This window comes from Ips typographus, linkage group LG7 (assembly GCF_016097725.1).
Source record: "Ips typographus isolate SLU linkage group LG7, UJ_Ityp_2.0, whole genome shotgun sequence".
NCBI classification, from domain to species: Eukaryota; Metazoa; Arthropoda; class Insecta; order Coleoptera; family Curculionidae; genus Ips; species Ips typographus.
The window spans coordinates 1,159,195-1,175,372 of NC_138428.1; the positions used below are offsets into that span (position 1 = coordinate 1,159,195).

At 42.9% G+C, this 16,178-nt stretch overlaps 2 protein-coding genes across 3 annotated transcripts in view; both read right to left on the reverse strand.

Moving 5' to 3' along the window:
- LOC145731382 (uncharacterized) overlaps nt 1-9,349 on the reverse strand; it is a 49,512-nt gene extending 40,163 nt beyond the window's left edge. The window contains exons 1-16 of the mRNA XM_081983144.1: nt 8,873-9,349; nt 8,686-8,818; nt 6,560-6,673; nt 6,330-6,504; nt 5,505-5,685; nt 5,155-5,449; nt 5,006-5,097; nt 4,733-4,954; nt 4,498-4,680; nt 3,856-4,053; nt 3,396-3,803; nt 2,439-3,342; nt 2,299-2,381; nt 496-2,249; nt 205-367; nt 52-156 (exon numbers count right to left, since the gene is read on the reverse strand). Coding sequence (XP_081839270.1) covers nt 52-156; nt 205-367; nt 496-2,249; nt 2,299-2,381; nt 2,439-3,342; nt 3,396-3,803; nt 3,856-4,053; nt 4,498-4,680; nt 4,733-4,954; nt 5,006-5,097; nt 5,155-5,449; nt 5,505-5,685; nt 6,330-6,504; nt 6,560-6,673; nt 8,686-8,818; nt 8,873-8,891 — 5,029 coding nt within the window. The 5' untranslated portion in view covers nt 8,892-9,349. The remainder of the gene's footprint in view (nt 1-51; nt 157-204; nt 368-495; nt 2,250-2,298; nt 2,382-2,438; nt 3,343-3,395; nt 3,804-3,855; nt 4,054-4,497; nt 4,681-4,732; nt 4,955-5,005; nt 5,098-5,154; nt 5,450-5,504; nt 5,686-6,329; nt 6,505-6,559; nt 6,674-8,685; nt 8,819-8,872) is intronic.
- Nucleotides 9,350-9,519: 170 nt separating this feature from the next.
- Nucleotides 9,520-16,110, reverse strand: Ars2 (arsenic resistance protein 2). Of its 2 annotated transcripts, none has more exons than XM_081983163.1 (9): nt 15,956-16,110; nt 15,712-15,855; nt 14,889-15,047; nt 14,542-14,733; nt 13,033-13,099; nt 12,816-12,981; nt 11,465-12,765; nt 9,876-10,261; nt 9,520-9,824 (listed from the first exon to the last, which is right to left on the reverse strand). In XM_081983163.1, exons 2-9 carry the CDS (start codon nt 15,831-15,833, stop codon nt 9,632-9,634), a joined length of 2,586 nt encoding a protein of 861 aa, XP_081839289.1. In that variant the 5' UTR covers nt 15,834-15,855; nt 15,956-16,110; the 3' UTR covers nt 9,520-9,631. The 2 variants fall into 2 exon arrangements, with proteins under 2 accessions (XP_081839289.1, XP_081839288.1); XM_081983162.1 differs by having other exon boundaries at nt 14,542-14,757.
- Between the last annotated feature and the right edge of the window lie 68 nt (nt 16,111-16,178).

The following is a 16,178-nucleotide window of genomic DNA, read 5'->3' on the forward strand; positions in this document are numbered from 1 at the left end:
TGTGAAAACGACTCTAGTGACTATAGAATTGAGGAAGTTAACGGAACAAACCTTGGAATTCTTCGGCTGGGGCTTCTGACGACATTACTGGAAGACTTTGAATGGTGGCAATGCACTTTTTGAGATCGTCCAAACTGTGGACGGAGTCTCTGCGATCTGCAAACAAAAACTTTTAAATTTAGTTTCAACTTATTCGTCCGTTACCTGGAAAATGTAGCTCGTCCATAACCTGCTGGTGCATTACCGCCACATTGTATTGCAGGTGTTCTAGAAGATTCTTCAGCTCGCTTCTTTGAGGTGTTCCAGGGGATAGCAGAACAAAGTCCAGAGCTTCGATGATTCGATCTTCAATCAGCTCAAGAGGAACCTGATTGAGAACGTTACAATCATATACTGAATAAACTATTATTCTAGGTACAATCTGGTAAAAAAATTTCTGGAGGAGACTAACTGGCAAACTATAAAGTAATCAACATTGTAAAATACACAACTTACCACACAATGATGCAGCCTGGATCTATCCTCTTCAGTTAACTCCTCCTTGAATTTCCTGAGCAACTCATCATTGCTGATTTCATACAAAGCTACAGCGTGTGGTAGAAGAGGTTCTACCACAGCTCTAGAAGCCGGATCGGAAGTTACTGTTTGCAAATCTAACAGAGTTTTTCTGGTATCTTCCAGTAGAGCATCAGGAACTACAGTCTTGGAGGTTTCCTCCAGAACCACCACAACTGAAGAAGCTGCATCGCTGAGCGCTAAATCGCTTATCGTTTGTCTAACAGCGCTCACTCGGTCTGCCAGAGGTTGTAAATCACCTTGGAGGCTGTCTTGGAAGGTTTGTAGCAAGCTGGTGCATTCCCCCAACACGTCACTTCTAGTGAATGGTGTCAAGTCCATGACAAAGTTACACAAAAGTGTCACGTGTTGGCTCAAGTTTTCCAGGACTGATACTGACGTTTCCGTTTTTTCTGAGCCGGCTTTCGAAGTGACAGCTGTCAGGTCTTTTTGCAATGTTGCCAGCTGTCTTAATGCTTCCAAAAGCACGGTGTCTCCTATGTTGCGTTGGGCTGCTTCAATGTTACTCAACAAGTCTTCGACTGCTTGCGTGGTGTCGGTGAAAACGATTTGGAATACCTGCTCAAACACATCGCGAAATACCTCCTTGGAGTCGGAGCTGGGGCTCGTAGGCTCTGAGGGAGCTACATTAGCTTGAATTCTTGTTAAAGCTGTAATGACATCCTCTATAGCTAGGGCGAACGTTTCTAGGACGTTCATACAAATCACTCCAGAGTGTCTATCTCCGGTTTCTTGGGTTTTGACAACGTTCAAACCTCTTGACAACTCACTCACTGGAGGAGTTATTTTGTCTAGAATTGCCAGCCTCATTTCCTGTTGTACAGACTTTTCTCCTGCATACCGCATCGCTTGTTTCTCAGTCACTTTAGCTTCCTTAACCAAACTTTTGATGGGTTCAGACAGCTTCTCTAGAATGACTTCACTTAGATTGGAGTAGAGCTGGTCTGGGTCTTGGTAAGCCAAGTACCTCTCCACGCTCTCCAAATTTTCTTTCACCAGTAAGGTGGTTGTCATAAATTTGCTCAACAGGTCTTGGTCTTTAGTGATTGAGGAAGGCTCAGAACCACTAGAAAACCCTTCAAGTTGCCTACCCTCTTTGATTATCAACTCACCTTTACCTAGTTGGGCTTTGATTTCTTTCAAGGTGATGCAAACTTCCTGAGTTATTTTTGAGGGGGTGATTCTGCCTGAGGCTTTAGTTCTATCCAACTCTTTTTCTAGTAAAGTGATTTTCTCCACTTCGTTCAAGCTTTTGTGCAACTCGTGGGCGGTATATTCGAGGATGCTGTTGCAGGTTTTCTGTATTAAAGTATGATCGGTGCCTTTCATGGCCACGCATTTCTCCACCACTCCCAGGCTTTTTTGTAAATCAAAAATTGGTGGAGCTAGCAGTTCTACTAAAGAAATATCTGGGTCAATTTTTTGTTCTAGGCTCTCAAAAACTGTTTGGATATCTTTGAGTGGTTGGGTTACACTTTTGAGAACGTCCAAACTACGATCAGCTGCTGCTGATGAGGATTTGAGGGTTGATTGCACCAAAACCTCGTCTTCCACTTGAAGGAGTTTGGTTTGAAGGTTGATTAGGGTGTGCTTCAAATCCGTGATTACTTGAGACTCTTTTAGTTTCAGTTCAGTTTCTTGGGCTTCCCGGATTTCTAAGTCAATCACCAAACCTGTAAAGTTTGTGTTAGTTTTGTGTGGGTTGAGTGGTGGGTTACTTACCATCTCCTTCTTCTCCTTGAAGGTCACGCACCAAGTCACCTTGATGAACTTCTCTGATGACTTCGTCAGAGCTTTGAGAAACCCTTAATCCACAACAACAATCAAAATGTATGCTAGTAAAATAGACAGAAAACACTCACCGTCTTTTGCGTCTAATTTCTTGACTTTCTGTAAGGTTGACCCTCAAATCAGATCCAATTTCATGACTAGTTCTGGGGGTTAAAGGTCTTCTAGCCTCATCCAGTAAAGCGTCCTCATCAGGTAGGCTGGTGGTTTCGGTGATGGCGGCCACCTGGAAAGCTCTGTCCTCATCCAGGTTGTTCTTCTCTGAACTCATGGCGCTTTCAAAGTCTCCATAGCTCTCACTCTCCAGCTCGGCAGCTCCTGCCAAGCTTTCATTGTTTGAGTCCAGAGAAATGTTCTTGGACAGACTGTAATAGCTGTTGCTCTGCTGGGAGTCACCTTTACGCGGTGGTCTTCTAGGTGCGTCACCACTGCTTGAGGTTAGGTCGATTTTCAGTTGTTCTGAGGTTACTTGGTGTCCAGTTTCGTCAGTGATGGAGTAAATCTCCTCCACGTCCGCCTCTGTTCTTAGGTCATCGTCAGCGGTTACAAAGTAGTCGTCTGAGACATCCACGACCACAGCCTCCATGAGTAAATTGCCTGAGGTGGAGGACTCTTTGATGAAGCGCAAAGGTGGTAGTTCCACCACGTTATGCTCGGATACATGTTCGGAAAGTTGTTCAGCGTACATTTCCACGATTTGCAGTGCTTCATCTTCGGTTAGGTCAGGAGTTTCGTATAAGGAGACAGATACCTCTTTGCCATCAAAGGAAAATGATACTTCTCCAGTACCAAGAGTGAGGGATTGATCTCCTGCAGTGTCGTACATTTGAGAGGTTCTCTCCTCGTGTATTGTGGATAGTGAGGGTTGCCTAGCCAGTTCGCCTCGTTCCTGTCTAGCTCTCTGCTCCTCAAATCCTAGTAAGGAAGCTGAGCTGGCCACTATACCCATACAGTTTCTGGCTTCACAAGTGTAGGTTCCTACAGAAGTCTAAACGTTAAAACACTGTAAAGAATTCAGAGCGAGTACTGACCTAAACAGCAAGTACCATCTTCACCAGAAGTGATACGATGAATATCACCAGGTTTGAGTTCCACTCCATCTTTGTACCATTTCAAGACTGGTTGCGGCACACCAATCACCTTGCACTCCAAATTCACTGCTCCTTCCTCAGATAAAACAGCCCGGAGACATTCAAGGAATTTCGGTTTCTTGTAGTGTTTAGGTATGGCCAGTCGTAGGAAGCACGAGGTGACTGAGTGGCCAAACTCGTTAGTGGCCACACACTTCCACTCGGCTTGATCGCCAAACTCCAGCTGTTTGATGTCCAAATGGTAAACACCCAAGTGTTCCTGATGAGCGAAATACCGGTCCGGTTCGTTGTCTATGGGTTGATCGTCTCGATACCATGTCAAAGTTGGTAAAGGTGTAGTGACACTCACTAAGAAGAGATTGGTGAAGTTGGTTTGGTGATCAATGGTTTGGTGACTCACCTTGAACAGTAAAACGGAAAGTTTCGTTGATTTTGGCCTCGGCACTCTTGAGACCTTGAATGAATTTGGGAGCTTGACTCGCTGAAAGCAGTTGCGCCCTCTCTTCGTCATTCAGTTGACTCTCAATGTCTTCTACGGTGAGTTCGGCAGAGCTGCGCGCCTCTCCCATACAGTTTTTTGCAATACAACAGTAGGAACCTGTAAAAATTAGTTGGGACACCTTTTGTACAGGTTCTAAGACTAAAATCACAATTTCACGAATAGTGAGAACAAGTTAGAAGCTTCCACAACAGTCATGGAGCTTCCAACTTCCCTCAAAATAGTTTCACAAAGTCTAGAACCTTTCAGAATACTCTAAAACTTTTCAAGAACTTCCAGAATAGTTTAGTTATTTTCAAAAGCTTTCAAAAACAGTCTAGAAGCTTCTATAACAGCATAGAAGCTCCAAGAACAATGGAACAAATTCAAATTGTTTCCAAAGCAGTCTATAGAAGCTTCTGAAAGATTTTGAAAACAGTCTGAGAGATTTCAAAGAGTATAGAAGCTCCTAGAACATTTCAAAACAACTTAGAAGCTTCCAAATGTTCCAATGAGCTGGTTTACTAACGGACGGATTTACTAATTACCCTAAAATTGACAAACCTAAAGAGTTAGTTCCAGTTAATTGATAAACATCCCCAGGTCTCAGTTCTTGGCCATCTTTGAACCAACGCAGCAAAGGGGTGGGAGAGCCTACCACTTTGCACTCAAAGGACACCAAACCTTCCTCGGTCAGTACTGCTTTTAAGGTGTCCAGAAACCTGGGTTTCTTGAAATGTTTGGGAACTGCAATAGAATGTGAACTGTACTTAAAAGTGTAGCTTATTAGCAAACTTACTAATCATTTTAATATCACAGGTTGATATAGAGATGGCGCCCTCATCGCTAGCAGCAACGACCTTCCATTCCCCTTGGTCTTCTGCTTCTGTAGGGCGTACCTCCAAGGTGTATCCTCCCAAACCGTCTGCCAGACATTTGTATCGGCTGTTAGGTACCTGATCGTCGATTTTGCCTAGTGAGTTGTACCAAGTTATTGATCTTGGCCAGGGTGGTACCGATACTGCACAAAACAACACTATAACAGGTGGATCTGCAATACTGAGGAACTTACCCTGACAGGACAGTCTCAGTGGGTCACCAATTTTAATTTCTTCGTTACTCAAGTCTCGGTTAAAAGTCGGCGGAGGTCCACTCGGTATGGGACTGCAGGCACACCCAAAAACATTCACTCACTCGCAAACATCCTCACAGTAAACTCACCTTCCAGAAATTCTCGATTTGGCACGTTCTAGAACGTGCACTCTCGAAGTGGACGTGGCTGTGCCCATGCAATTGGTCGCCTCACACACGTACGTCCCTAGTGAGGTCGGGTCCTCGTCAGGGTCCACTGTAAGGGCAAACACATCCCCAGGACGGATCTCTTTACCGTCCTTGAACCATCTGAGCAGTGGAGTGGGAACCCCCACCACTTTACACTCCAAAGACACTGTGCCTTGATCTGTGAGGATGGCTTTGAGGTCCTCGATGAATTCAGGAGCTTTGTAGCTTTTAGGGACTGTTTAACCAAATTGAGTTAATATAGTTGGTTGGTGAAGGTGAAAGGGGCTAACCTAGTACGTTGAGGTGACAACCTGAGGCGGCTAGCCCTACGACGTTTCGAGCTTGGCACACCCATCTTCCGGAATCTTCGGTGGTGACCGGTGCCACATCCACACAGTGAAACCCGCCTTCGTTTACGAACCGATAACGTTCGCCTTCGTTTACTGTCTTGTCGTTTTTCAGCCATTTTATCTGTGTTTGACAGAAAACAGCTTTTCGCTTAGAATGTTAATAAAAAGGTGCAAAGTTCGCAAAAAAAAAACATTATTAGCATCGGTAGAGCAAAAGGTCAAGTTGGGACAATCGGTGCCAAACACTTGCATAACAAACCAGCTTGACGATGATTCAATTTCCGGCTGCTGTTTTCACCAACCAATTTTCTTTTTGTTACGCCACTGACAGTAGTGGTAAAACTGCTTAAAATGCGTTTTTGAGATATTTAACTCGGGCTCAAATTTGAAGCCCTCTAGCGGACAAACGGTAAAAACTAGCAGAGTGCTTTTAACGCCAGTCGACAGTCCCATTCTTTAGCTACTTATGATCTTATTACGTGTTTAGGGTAAATGTTTCAAATAAGCGAGTATTTGACAATTCAACGGAGAAGTGCAGAAAATTTAGCTAAAATGACGGGTTTATCCAGCTTTCCGCCATATTGGATTAACTGACATTTCTAACTAATTTCGTCCTTAAAAACTCAAATCTGGTGTTATTTTTTAGTTTTCTTGAAAATCATCATTTAAGGGGACTGATTGTTCAAAAAGTGTTCTATTTTAAATGGGACACCCTGTATGTTATTACGTCATATATAATAATAACATAATAAAATTTTAAATTACCGTAACGTCGGAACTGCTCCGAATCTCCACCAGGAAACGAGTCCTGGTGCCCACCTTCACCGACAAGTCGTGCAGACGTCGCAGAAACGCAGGCGGCTGATCTTCCGACTCGGATTCGGTTACTCTCAGTTCAATGTCGCGAGAGGTCGTGCCGGTCGGCGACGACGCTGTCACTCTAAAAATGTCAGAGTGGTTGACAGTGCCTCGGAAAGTGACAGTTTCTGTAATACCTGTAAATTCCGGCGTCTGTCTTTTGTACGCTGTCTAATGCGAGCTGGACAGTGTTGCCACTAACGTGGAGTCGTCGGCGACGGTCGGGGGCAATAGGGGCGCCATCTTTTGACCTGAAACCAACCACGTTGCCGGATGTAACTTAATTAGTATTTACAGAAAGTCTTCCTGGATTGCGAGTCTATTTTTAATTAAGGATTTATATTTAGATTAACTATCCCGAGTAAATTTGGATTTCTGGGTATGCGCTCCTGATGGTTATTTAGGACCGAAATTGACTTACCCTTGGGATGAATTTTCGCAACAGGCCAAGTGACGCCCTTTGGCCGATGAACATTTACAGCAACTACTGACTTTCTGGCCCATTTCCGTTCTTTAATCGAGACGAAAAAAACCGAACAAATCCATGACGGCAGTTTATAAATCAATCTAGGGGTCGCCCTTCTAATTTCGTCTATTTGCGTCTATGACCGTCGAGTTAGAAAGTCAAGGTTCCAGAACTGGGATATTGGCCAAATTGATTTGTTGTGTGCGGTTTGATGGATCGTTTAAATTTAGTCCACCAGGAAGTCCCGGTCAAGATTGTCAGTTAAATTGTCAATGAAAAAACTGGATGAGAACACTCGTCCGGACACTCACACGCGCACCAAACGAGAGAAAAACAAAAACTAAAAAGTGTTGCGTGAGTCGACGCGCCTGCCCCGCTTTACACCGACGACTGACCAACTTTTTGAAAATAGCCGACGCTCATTACGGGCGCCGCGACGCCTCGCACGGACCCCGAAAATAGCGACGCATTTTCCAGTTGCTACACGTCGGAGGAATGCCGAGTTTTTTTTCCCTCGAAGAACTGTGTCAAGGAGTCAAACGCCCCACAAGCATTCCAATCCAGTTTGGTTTATACTTTGATAGTCCCGAATGTCTGTTTTTTCTTATTACTGTCAGTTATTTTGAAAACGTTACGTCAAACAGCAAACTCAAACGCCACCTGTAGTAAGGCAATTGAATTAACCTACTTTAATCCGCCCCCAAACCACGCCCCTTCAGACCGTTAACAATACTACAACAATTTCATTACATCACACTTTGTGGGCGTTGACAAACAAAACTCTTCTGGATTGGTTAGTAGGCGTGTCTGGAGGGTGTGTTTGTTCCCCATGTTGTTGGTTTGCAACTAAAGCGAATTTTGATTGCTTAATGGAAGCACAAGCAATAATTATTGTGATTAGCCAATGAGTGTTCTTCTTTGACTGTTTGGTCAGTAAGCGTGTCTAATCTAACTGCTATTTGCCTGGCCAGGCTATCGGTTATAGTCAGTAGGCGTGGCCTTAGAAGAGAAACCCATTTTAATTGGCCTATGGGCGTATAATTAATGAAAACACTAAACCTGATTGGTTAGTTACACTTTGCTGAAAAATGTTTCCAAAATTTCGACTGAGATAAGCTCCGTTATTTGAGGTTGTAGAAAATTGTATCCTCTACAAGATTGTTTAAAGGTATTTTTGCTTTTAAGGGCTTCGTTAAGAAGTTACAATTCAAAATGCGGCAAGACAAAAGTGTAAATAAGGAAAGTTGGAGTGATGGATTAAAAACAGCTAATTTTTGTTTGAAATAGTGTTGAAAAAACTCGAATTTGAATTGATTGATTGGGCGTTGCCAATGTGAATGAGAAGACATTCTGATTGGTTAGTGGGCGTGGTTATTAACATTGATGACTGGCTATTGGTTATTAGTAGGCGTTGCCATGATAGACAGGAAAAGTAAATTATTTAAAAATTCCTCAGTAGCCAAATGGTTAATGGACGTGGTTCCCATTAAAAAGAACCGAATTTCAATTGGTCAGATGACATTGTCGTGTTTTTTACTGTTTTCTAAACCTATTCCAGTATGTTGTCATTGTTTTGGAAAACATTTCGAAAGTTATGCGAAGCGTTTACTATACGCAGACCTACATAAAATTAGATTTTATTTATATCGATCAAAAATGTAACTGCGAACCGAAATTTGCTAGGATTTAATCAATGAACGTCCGCTAGTCGGACGGTATATGTTGTTGTCATAGCGCCAAAAATAAACCATCACGAAAATAAATCCAAAACAACCGCGCTAACAGAGTGAAACTTACCAAACTATTTCGGTGTTACGCCCTATGTCGTGTAGTTCCGCCCTAAGGGCGGTGGCCCCGCCCTCCCGACCAATCACGCATTGCGTACTGTCGTCTCGGAACCTGGGCGGTAACAAATCGGGGTTGGGTTCACCTATAACGCACACCCCAGTTCAAATCAACCCACTTGTGCGTAAAACGAACCTACCTCTAACAAACTTAATCATTCTCTAAAAAAGGGTTAAATAAAGGAAAAAATGGAAAGTTGCGAAAGGGAACATGAAGGTCGTCGCGGGCACACTTCAAACATTCGGGAAATACATATCGGATTAGGCGGGCCGGTTATAAATAGCGCGAAAACGGCGTTGAGGCGTCGGGACGCGTTACTGGACCACCGGGACGCCGATGCTGAAATCTAAATGCGTGCCCCCCGCGCTCACGCGTCATCACCACTGTTCCGGCCGTGAATTTTAATGTGATCGGTGCAACGGATGAGTAACTTCCAACAGTTCTATTCCTGATGATGATGCGCAAAGACGAAACGCTTTTTTTGACACTCGTGCTAGAACATACATTTTAATGCTCTAGAAACCTTCTTGATTGACAAAATAAATCAAATTTTTACTGATCAGTGGGCGTTGCCAATCGAAAACCGTTATTATAATTTGTTCTGTAGCAGAGGGTGTAACAGTGGGCGTAACGAAAGAAATAACAAACTCTGATTGGTGGGTGGGTGTGTCTCAGTACTTAGTAGGCGTGTCTAAATGAAGCACAACTGAGTGTATGTACTCTGTCAGTGGGCGTGTCTTACCTGTTTTGCAGTTTCTAGGTTAGGTTTAGTAAAACCAAAAAAACTCGTCTTTCTTTGTTTATTACGTAATATATAGATCTGTAAACACTGTGAGAAACAAATAGAGGCGTCAAAAAAAAAGTTTTTGTATTAATCTACAGAAATAAAACAAAGCAGTTAGATGAATTCTTCCGGTTCGCGGGGAGCATCCAAATCGCGGTAATGGATGATAGGACGACCGAAATCGGTGGGACCGCCGCCCCTTGCTCTGGGGGCAAAGCCTCGCGCCCTCTGTGAGTAACCCTGGTTATAAAACGGTTGAGGTCTGCCGTACATGCCACCACCGCCGCCGCCTCCGTAACCGCCATAACTGCACAAACCTAGTTACTTTCTGAAATGATTAAACTCCAAAACCACTCACCCGGGATGACTGAAAGGGGGCGGTTCCTCTCTCTTCGACTGCGGCGCCTCCGCCAACATCGGTCTCTTTGAGTCCTTGAGGTAGTTGTTGAAGAATTCCACCTCCTTCTTCACTTCCTCAATTTTTTCGGCGTGCTTGTTGAAGATGTGTTTGCGCACAAAATCGGGACCTTTGAATTTCTTCCCCGATAGGGGGCACAACCACTTGTCTTTGGCAAGTTCGCGCGTGTTTGCCTGCACAAACTTGTCCACTTCGGTGGCCACGTCCTTTAACGCCATGCTGATTAGTTTCGCTTCGTTCTTGTCCTTGTCTTCGGTCGGTTTTTCTGGCAAAAAGTTTGCCATTTTTAGTTCGATTGGTGCACCAATGAATTGTGACATATCCGTCTGAAAATTAGATTAACGTTAATTGTGATTGGTCAGCAAAGCTGCTTTTTCTTGGCCAATCAAAGACTATCCACAGTTCTGGGATTAGTACTAATAGTTAAACTACAGAGGACGCTTCGCAGTTTTAAATGTGACGTCTTCTAAATCCAACCACGGATAATTAAGAAAAACACACTGTATACAGTGTGGTCCAAATTAGTGATGAATATAGATCGTAGTAGTGGCGTCCCAAATATGTGAATATTTAATGATTATTTGGCGAGTTAGGGACAAATAAGTTCTACCAGTTCTTGGCCTATTTTTTCGTCTTCGTGTTCTACGTAAAAAAGGGCCTTAATAACGTCTTAGTTTCAAAACTATCTTTGGCTTTGTTAAAGAGTGTTTAAAATGCAGCCTCTGACGTTTTCCCAATTTTCCAGAAAACGGAGAAAGATACTTTAATTCGGAAATAGGAAATAAGTTTCACATAAAATTCTCTGTACAGACTCTGTAGCTCTTACCGTTTTCGAGATCCCACCACACTGTAGGGTGAGATAGAAGACTAAATTGTCAGAATTGATTAGGTTCGTCAGGAATTTGATTACCCTATTCACAGCTAGAGTGTGGTGAAGAACCTAATGATCGTTTGTCGCACCTACCAGAATTTTGACAGTTGTGACAACCATTTAATATCAACCACCAAACATCATTCAGATTGATGGAATGCGTACAAATACAGTTTGTCTCAATGTAATAGTGTGTAGTGGTGTATTTGACAGATTATCTAAGTATGTACGTCACGGTTTTTATGAGCAAAAAGGGCCTGAGATGTAGACAATCAGAAGAAAAGTAAAAAACAAACTGACAGGTGACTGAGATTGACATTTTTCCAAATACCAGTAAATGGTGTGTGTGTGTGTTATAGATAAAATATAGGCAACCCGCACAATATCATGGATGACAGTTGACTGACAGAATAGTAATCAAATAAAATGCCAATGCACTTGTGCAGAAAACATAATTTTTATAATTGTCAAGCTTGTGAAACCATACGTCACGGTTTTTAATAGTGCTAGCAGGCAAATTGACTTGCTGAATCACTGAATGGAGAGGGTTTAGTGTAAATTTCAACACCAAGAAAGACTCTGAAAAAGGGAGAAACGTCAACAAGCAAATCCTGCACATGCGGACTAAAATGTTAGTATCATTCATCAAGAATTTTACCTTTGAAGTAGGTGGAGGTCCTCTGGCATGCAAAATGCCACACCGATTGGGCATTTCATCCTCGTTCGGATACTCGCAATGATTGTAATAATCCACCGAGTGTACAATCCTCAAGTACAACACGATCCTGTCCAACACTCTGATCAAATTCTCGTCCCGATCCACTGTAGTCACCGCTTCTTGACTCTCTGCGGCGGTCGGTTCAAGGCCCAGGAGTTCCTCCTCTTCGGCGCTGGCTTCTTCGATCAAATAGTCGGTGATGTTGTGCAACACTGGATTGTTGGACACTAGCCCGAAACCGGCTTGATTTTTGTCGTCACGCTTGCGCTGTTCGTCGTCTTCGTTCACCCACAAGGCAGCTTTAGCGTCCAGGTGTAAGGTTACTTTAGCCGCTATCCGGATGTCGGAACGGACCACTTGTTTGTGGGCTACTATGCCGTTTACAGGCCGTATACGTCGGCTCAAGTCACGGTTTACAATAGCTCCCAACTCGCAATCGCGGAGTCTGATATTGTTCAAATTCCAGCAGATTTCTTTAATGTTGGCGTCTCGTTTGAAAGTGACCCAACCGCGTCTCAACCACCTGCGTTCTGGCTGTGGATCAGCCAACGCCACTCTCAGGAAACCTTCATAACGATTGCAAATGGCTTCCACTTCTTGTTTGGTAATGGTTGGTGCCAGATTGCGCAAGAAAATCGACGTGGTTTTGTGCAAGGCTTTAGGTTTTTCCGGTTTATCATCGGAGATAATCTCCACGTCATCTTTATCCTCCTCCTCCTTGTCTTTCTTCCCTAGTTCATTTTCTTGAGTTTTTTCAACAGATTTCTCATTGTCTTCCTTTTTTGGGCCTTCTTCATCACTGGAACTTCCAGAGGAACTTCCTGAGGAGCTGCTGCTACTACCCGACCTAGATCGTTTACGCTTTTTGGTCTCTTTCTGGTCGGTTTGTAGGTTTTCTGGCTTTTTCTCTTCAACTTTGGGCTCCTCTTCCACAGTTTTCGTTTCTTCCTCGTCAGGTTGAGACTCTTCATCCATTTTCTTTGAGGCTTCAGGCTTTTCACTGTCCAGCTGGCCCTTTTCCGGACCTTCACTGTTCTCATCCATTTCCCCTTCTTCTTTGTCACCGTTCTCTTCACGAGGTTTCTCGTCTCCGTTTGTTTTAGGGGCGTCAGCCTCCGGCTCTTCTTTCACCTTAACTTCCTCATCAGCTTTCAGTTTAGCCTCCTCAGAAGCTTTGGCTTCGCGTGCTTTCTCAGCTGCCGCCTCCTTCTCCTTCTGCTCTCGGTACTTGGCCTCCATTTCTACAGAAACAGTCTGTAAACCAGAAAAATCACACCAACCCAACACTCACCTTCATACTCCTTTTCCAAATACTCCAAATCCTCATCAGTACCACCTTCCAAACGAACCACCACCGTATCCAAGAGTTTAAGGAGATTGGTGGTTTGGGAGCAGTCCACGGTAGTGCTCTCAATTTTTCCGGTCTTAAGGAGGTCAATGAAAACCTCCAGGCGACGCTAAATCAACACTATTCAACTCTCGTTTATGTTACACTAAACTAAACTCACCTTTAGGGCTGCCGCCTGTTCTTCCTTGCGTCTGATCGATTCTTCCGGATGGTACTTCAACCTGAACCTAGAAAAACCCAACAAACCAACTTAAACCCAACCACAGGGAGGAGTGTATACGCGCATTCATTCCGCACAAAAAACGGTTTTGTAACCGTGTTTTTCTGCTTGAATCAATCACACTAAAACCGCAGAGCTGTGAGTAGTACAATTAGTTTTAAAATGTTAATAAACTTGCTTGTAAAAGTTCAAATTGATTTGAAACTTATTAAAAACAGAAAAAATTGCATTTAAACTTTCAACTAGAGTTCAGTTTTTCAAACTTTAAAACAACGTTGTCAAATCTCTTGATTCATATTGGCAAACGTCGAAAAGCTCAAAAACGCGGGACACTTTGACGATTACGTTCAATGACAGGCTTGTAGTTACCTAACAGCTATCAAAACTCATTAGACTATAAATACTCTTTGATGACCCACCCCGAAATTGTTATTAGCAACCCTGTAGAGTTAAGTTTTGCGGTTCTGATACTAATTCACGTGGTTTATAGTCAGGTGACACTTGTAACGATTGAAATTTAGTAGTGAGATGAAATCTGATATTTACACCTCAAGAAAGCCCCCAAATTTATACCACTTGTCAGCTTTTCATTTGTGATGGATCAAAAAAGCAGTTTTTGACCAATCAAACTAGGAATAGTGCTGTGAGTTTAAGTGTAAACAAAAATAATAGAGAGAAAATGCAAGCTCTAGGGAAACAAACAAACTGACAGAGAGAGCAAGAAAAATAGGAGTGAATAGAAAATTGTGGGAGAAATTAGTGCCAAGAGGAATAGAATATTTTGGGGAAAGGAAGAAGAGTGTATCAGGTGTACTTAGTAAAACCCAGATTACAAAATGAGGGAATGACCAAAAAGGAAAATTTGTATAAACCAACTTATTTAAATTTTAGTTTGACTTCTATTTGTGACTAACTAACTAATCCACGTATTTTTACACAAACTACATACTACCACTACTCTTTAGTAATAAACTGTGCTCTTCTCCCCACCACATTACAATCGCCCAGACCGTTCACTCATCCAAGTCACTTAAAAACTAAGAAAGAAAAAGAACCAGACGTGGTGGTTATTGTCAACCTCTCACCTGTCCCTGCTCGGGGTAAACCTGTCAGAAATAAAGAAGACGCGAATGGGCGCATGCATTGCGCGCATGGCCCTAAATTAAAAACGGAAATCCGCCCCCTTCAGTCCCGGCTCTATGTTAACTAATACACTGTGTAACGAGTTTAAAAAACGCGCATAGAGCGGGGGCGACGCGATATTTTCGCTTGCTACGTTGCCAGTTATCCGAGGCTCGGAGGCAAACGAGGCTGTAGAAGAAAGTCTGGGTTATTTCAATGTTTATAGAGACGCGAAGTTTAGTCATTGAAACTTAACCCTCCCTAAAAAGCCACTCCTGTACACCCCACCCTCATTGTCAAGTAAAGAAAAACAACCACCAAACTCACCACTCGTCATCCTTGTGAGCCACAAAGAATTCATTGAGCTGTTGCCGTTGAAACTCCAACTTGTAATCGTTGTACTTCTCGATCGCCTCGCTATCTGATATATTATCGTCTTGCGTGGCCAAAAAAGCCTTAAACGACATCATCGGGGGCTGCTGCCCCTCGGAGGGAGGGACAACCACCCCTGGAGGTTCTCTGAACAAAAAACTGCGTTGAAAACTGGAGGAATAAATCAGGACGTTAGTGTTATAAGTTCAGTGGGGTTAGTGCAACAAAAAAAAACTAAAAGGAAATCTAAATGGGGAACTAAAAATTAAGAGATTACAAAAAGTAAGTGGAAAGTATTATACCTGTGAGCCGCTGCATGGTAAGGGTTGTAGTGGTTGTAGTAGTTGTCTCCGCCCCCAAAATAGTCGTGACGCATGCGTTTTGCTGTTGGCTCCATGCTGGGAGAGAAACCGCGGTCTCGAGGTCGGTATTCGCGAGGTCTTGGACGAGGCCAAGCCTCCCTATAATAAAAATACCACTCAAATTATAACTTAAGTTATTGCCCTTTCAAAATGCAGATCCACCTGTTTTAGTTAGGTGGTCATATTCATTTTCAAGCTCCATGGAGCCAGCAAAGCGTTTTTGACCTCACAATGACAGTTGGTCAAATTATGGTTTTACCAAATATGTGACGTCAAAAAAGCTCAAGAGTGAAAAGGAAGTATGTAACCTTTACACAATTTATTTAGGAAAGAGATTAAAAGATAAACCTCTGTACTGTTTTAAGCATTAGTCATGATTTACTAAGGTTTGTTTTTGCAGGTCTTTTTTGTGTTTTGGGTATTTACTCAATTTTCACTAATTAACTATTTTTAAGGGCAATTTAGGCTTGAAGAACCTTGCCCTATCTTTTAAAAATACCCTGTTTGTTTGACCAGCCACAGTACAGTTATTTCAAGTTTTACCATGATGGTGGAATACAGAAATATAGATCATGAGAAACATGGTAAATTTCAGGACTTGCCTTACAATCTGACCATTCTATTGACATGTTTAATGCAAAATTAGTGTCATGCTGTACCCTTCTATTGGCATTCAATAAAATAGTATAAAAATACACTAGTTTTGTACTTACTACGTACATAAACTTTGCTATTGAGCTTGTAAGACTATAACATTACTTACCGTTCTACCCAGTCATCTCTAGGCCTGGCAGGTCGTTCCGTGCCCCTGTAACTAGCCTCACCACGTTCCCCCCGGAACTTGTCCCTCCGTTTCCGGTCGTACTCGTCGTCGCTATCGCCCATTACAGTGCCCCCGCTTTGCACACTAAACGAACAAAAACCTGCCTTAACGCCGGCCACTTTCACCCAAAATTCAAGGGCCTCCAACCAATTAGGGTACCGTACTCTACTTCGCTACAACTTACCCACTAATCACGTAGTTTGTTTAAAGGGTGTCCAGGTTTGTGTTGGGGCACTTTTAACTGTTTAAACAAGGTTGAAACTACGAAATAAAGACAAAAATCTACAGACAGCGATGTGGACGTGTTGTATGTATGTGAAAAGCATAAAAAATGGCGTCTGTTCTTCTAACATTGACAGTAATGATAGAACAGTGACAGCCATCAACTGTCTGATTGCTGTCAATTG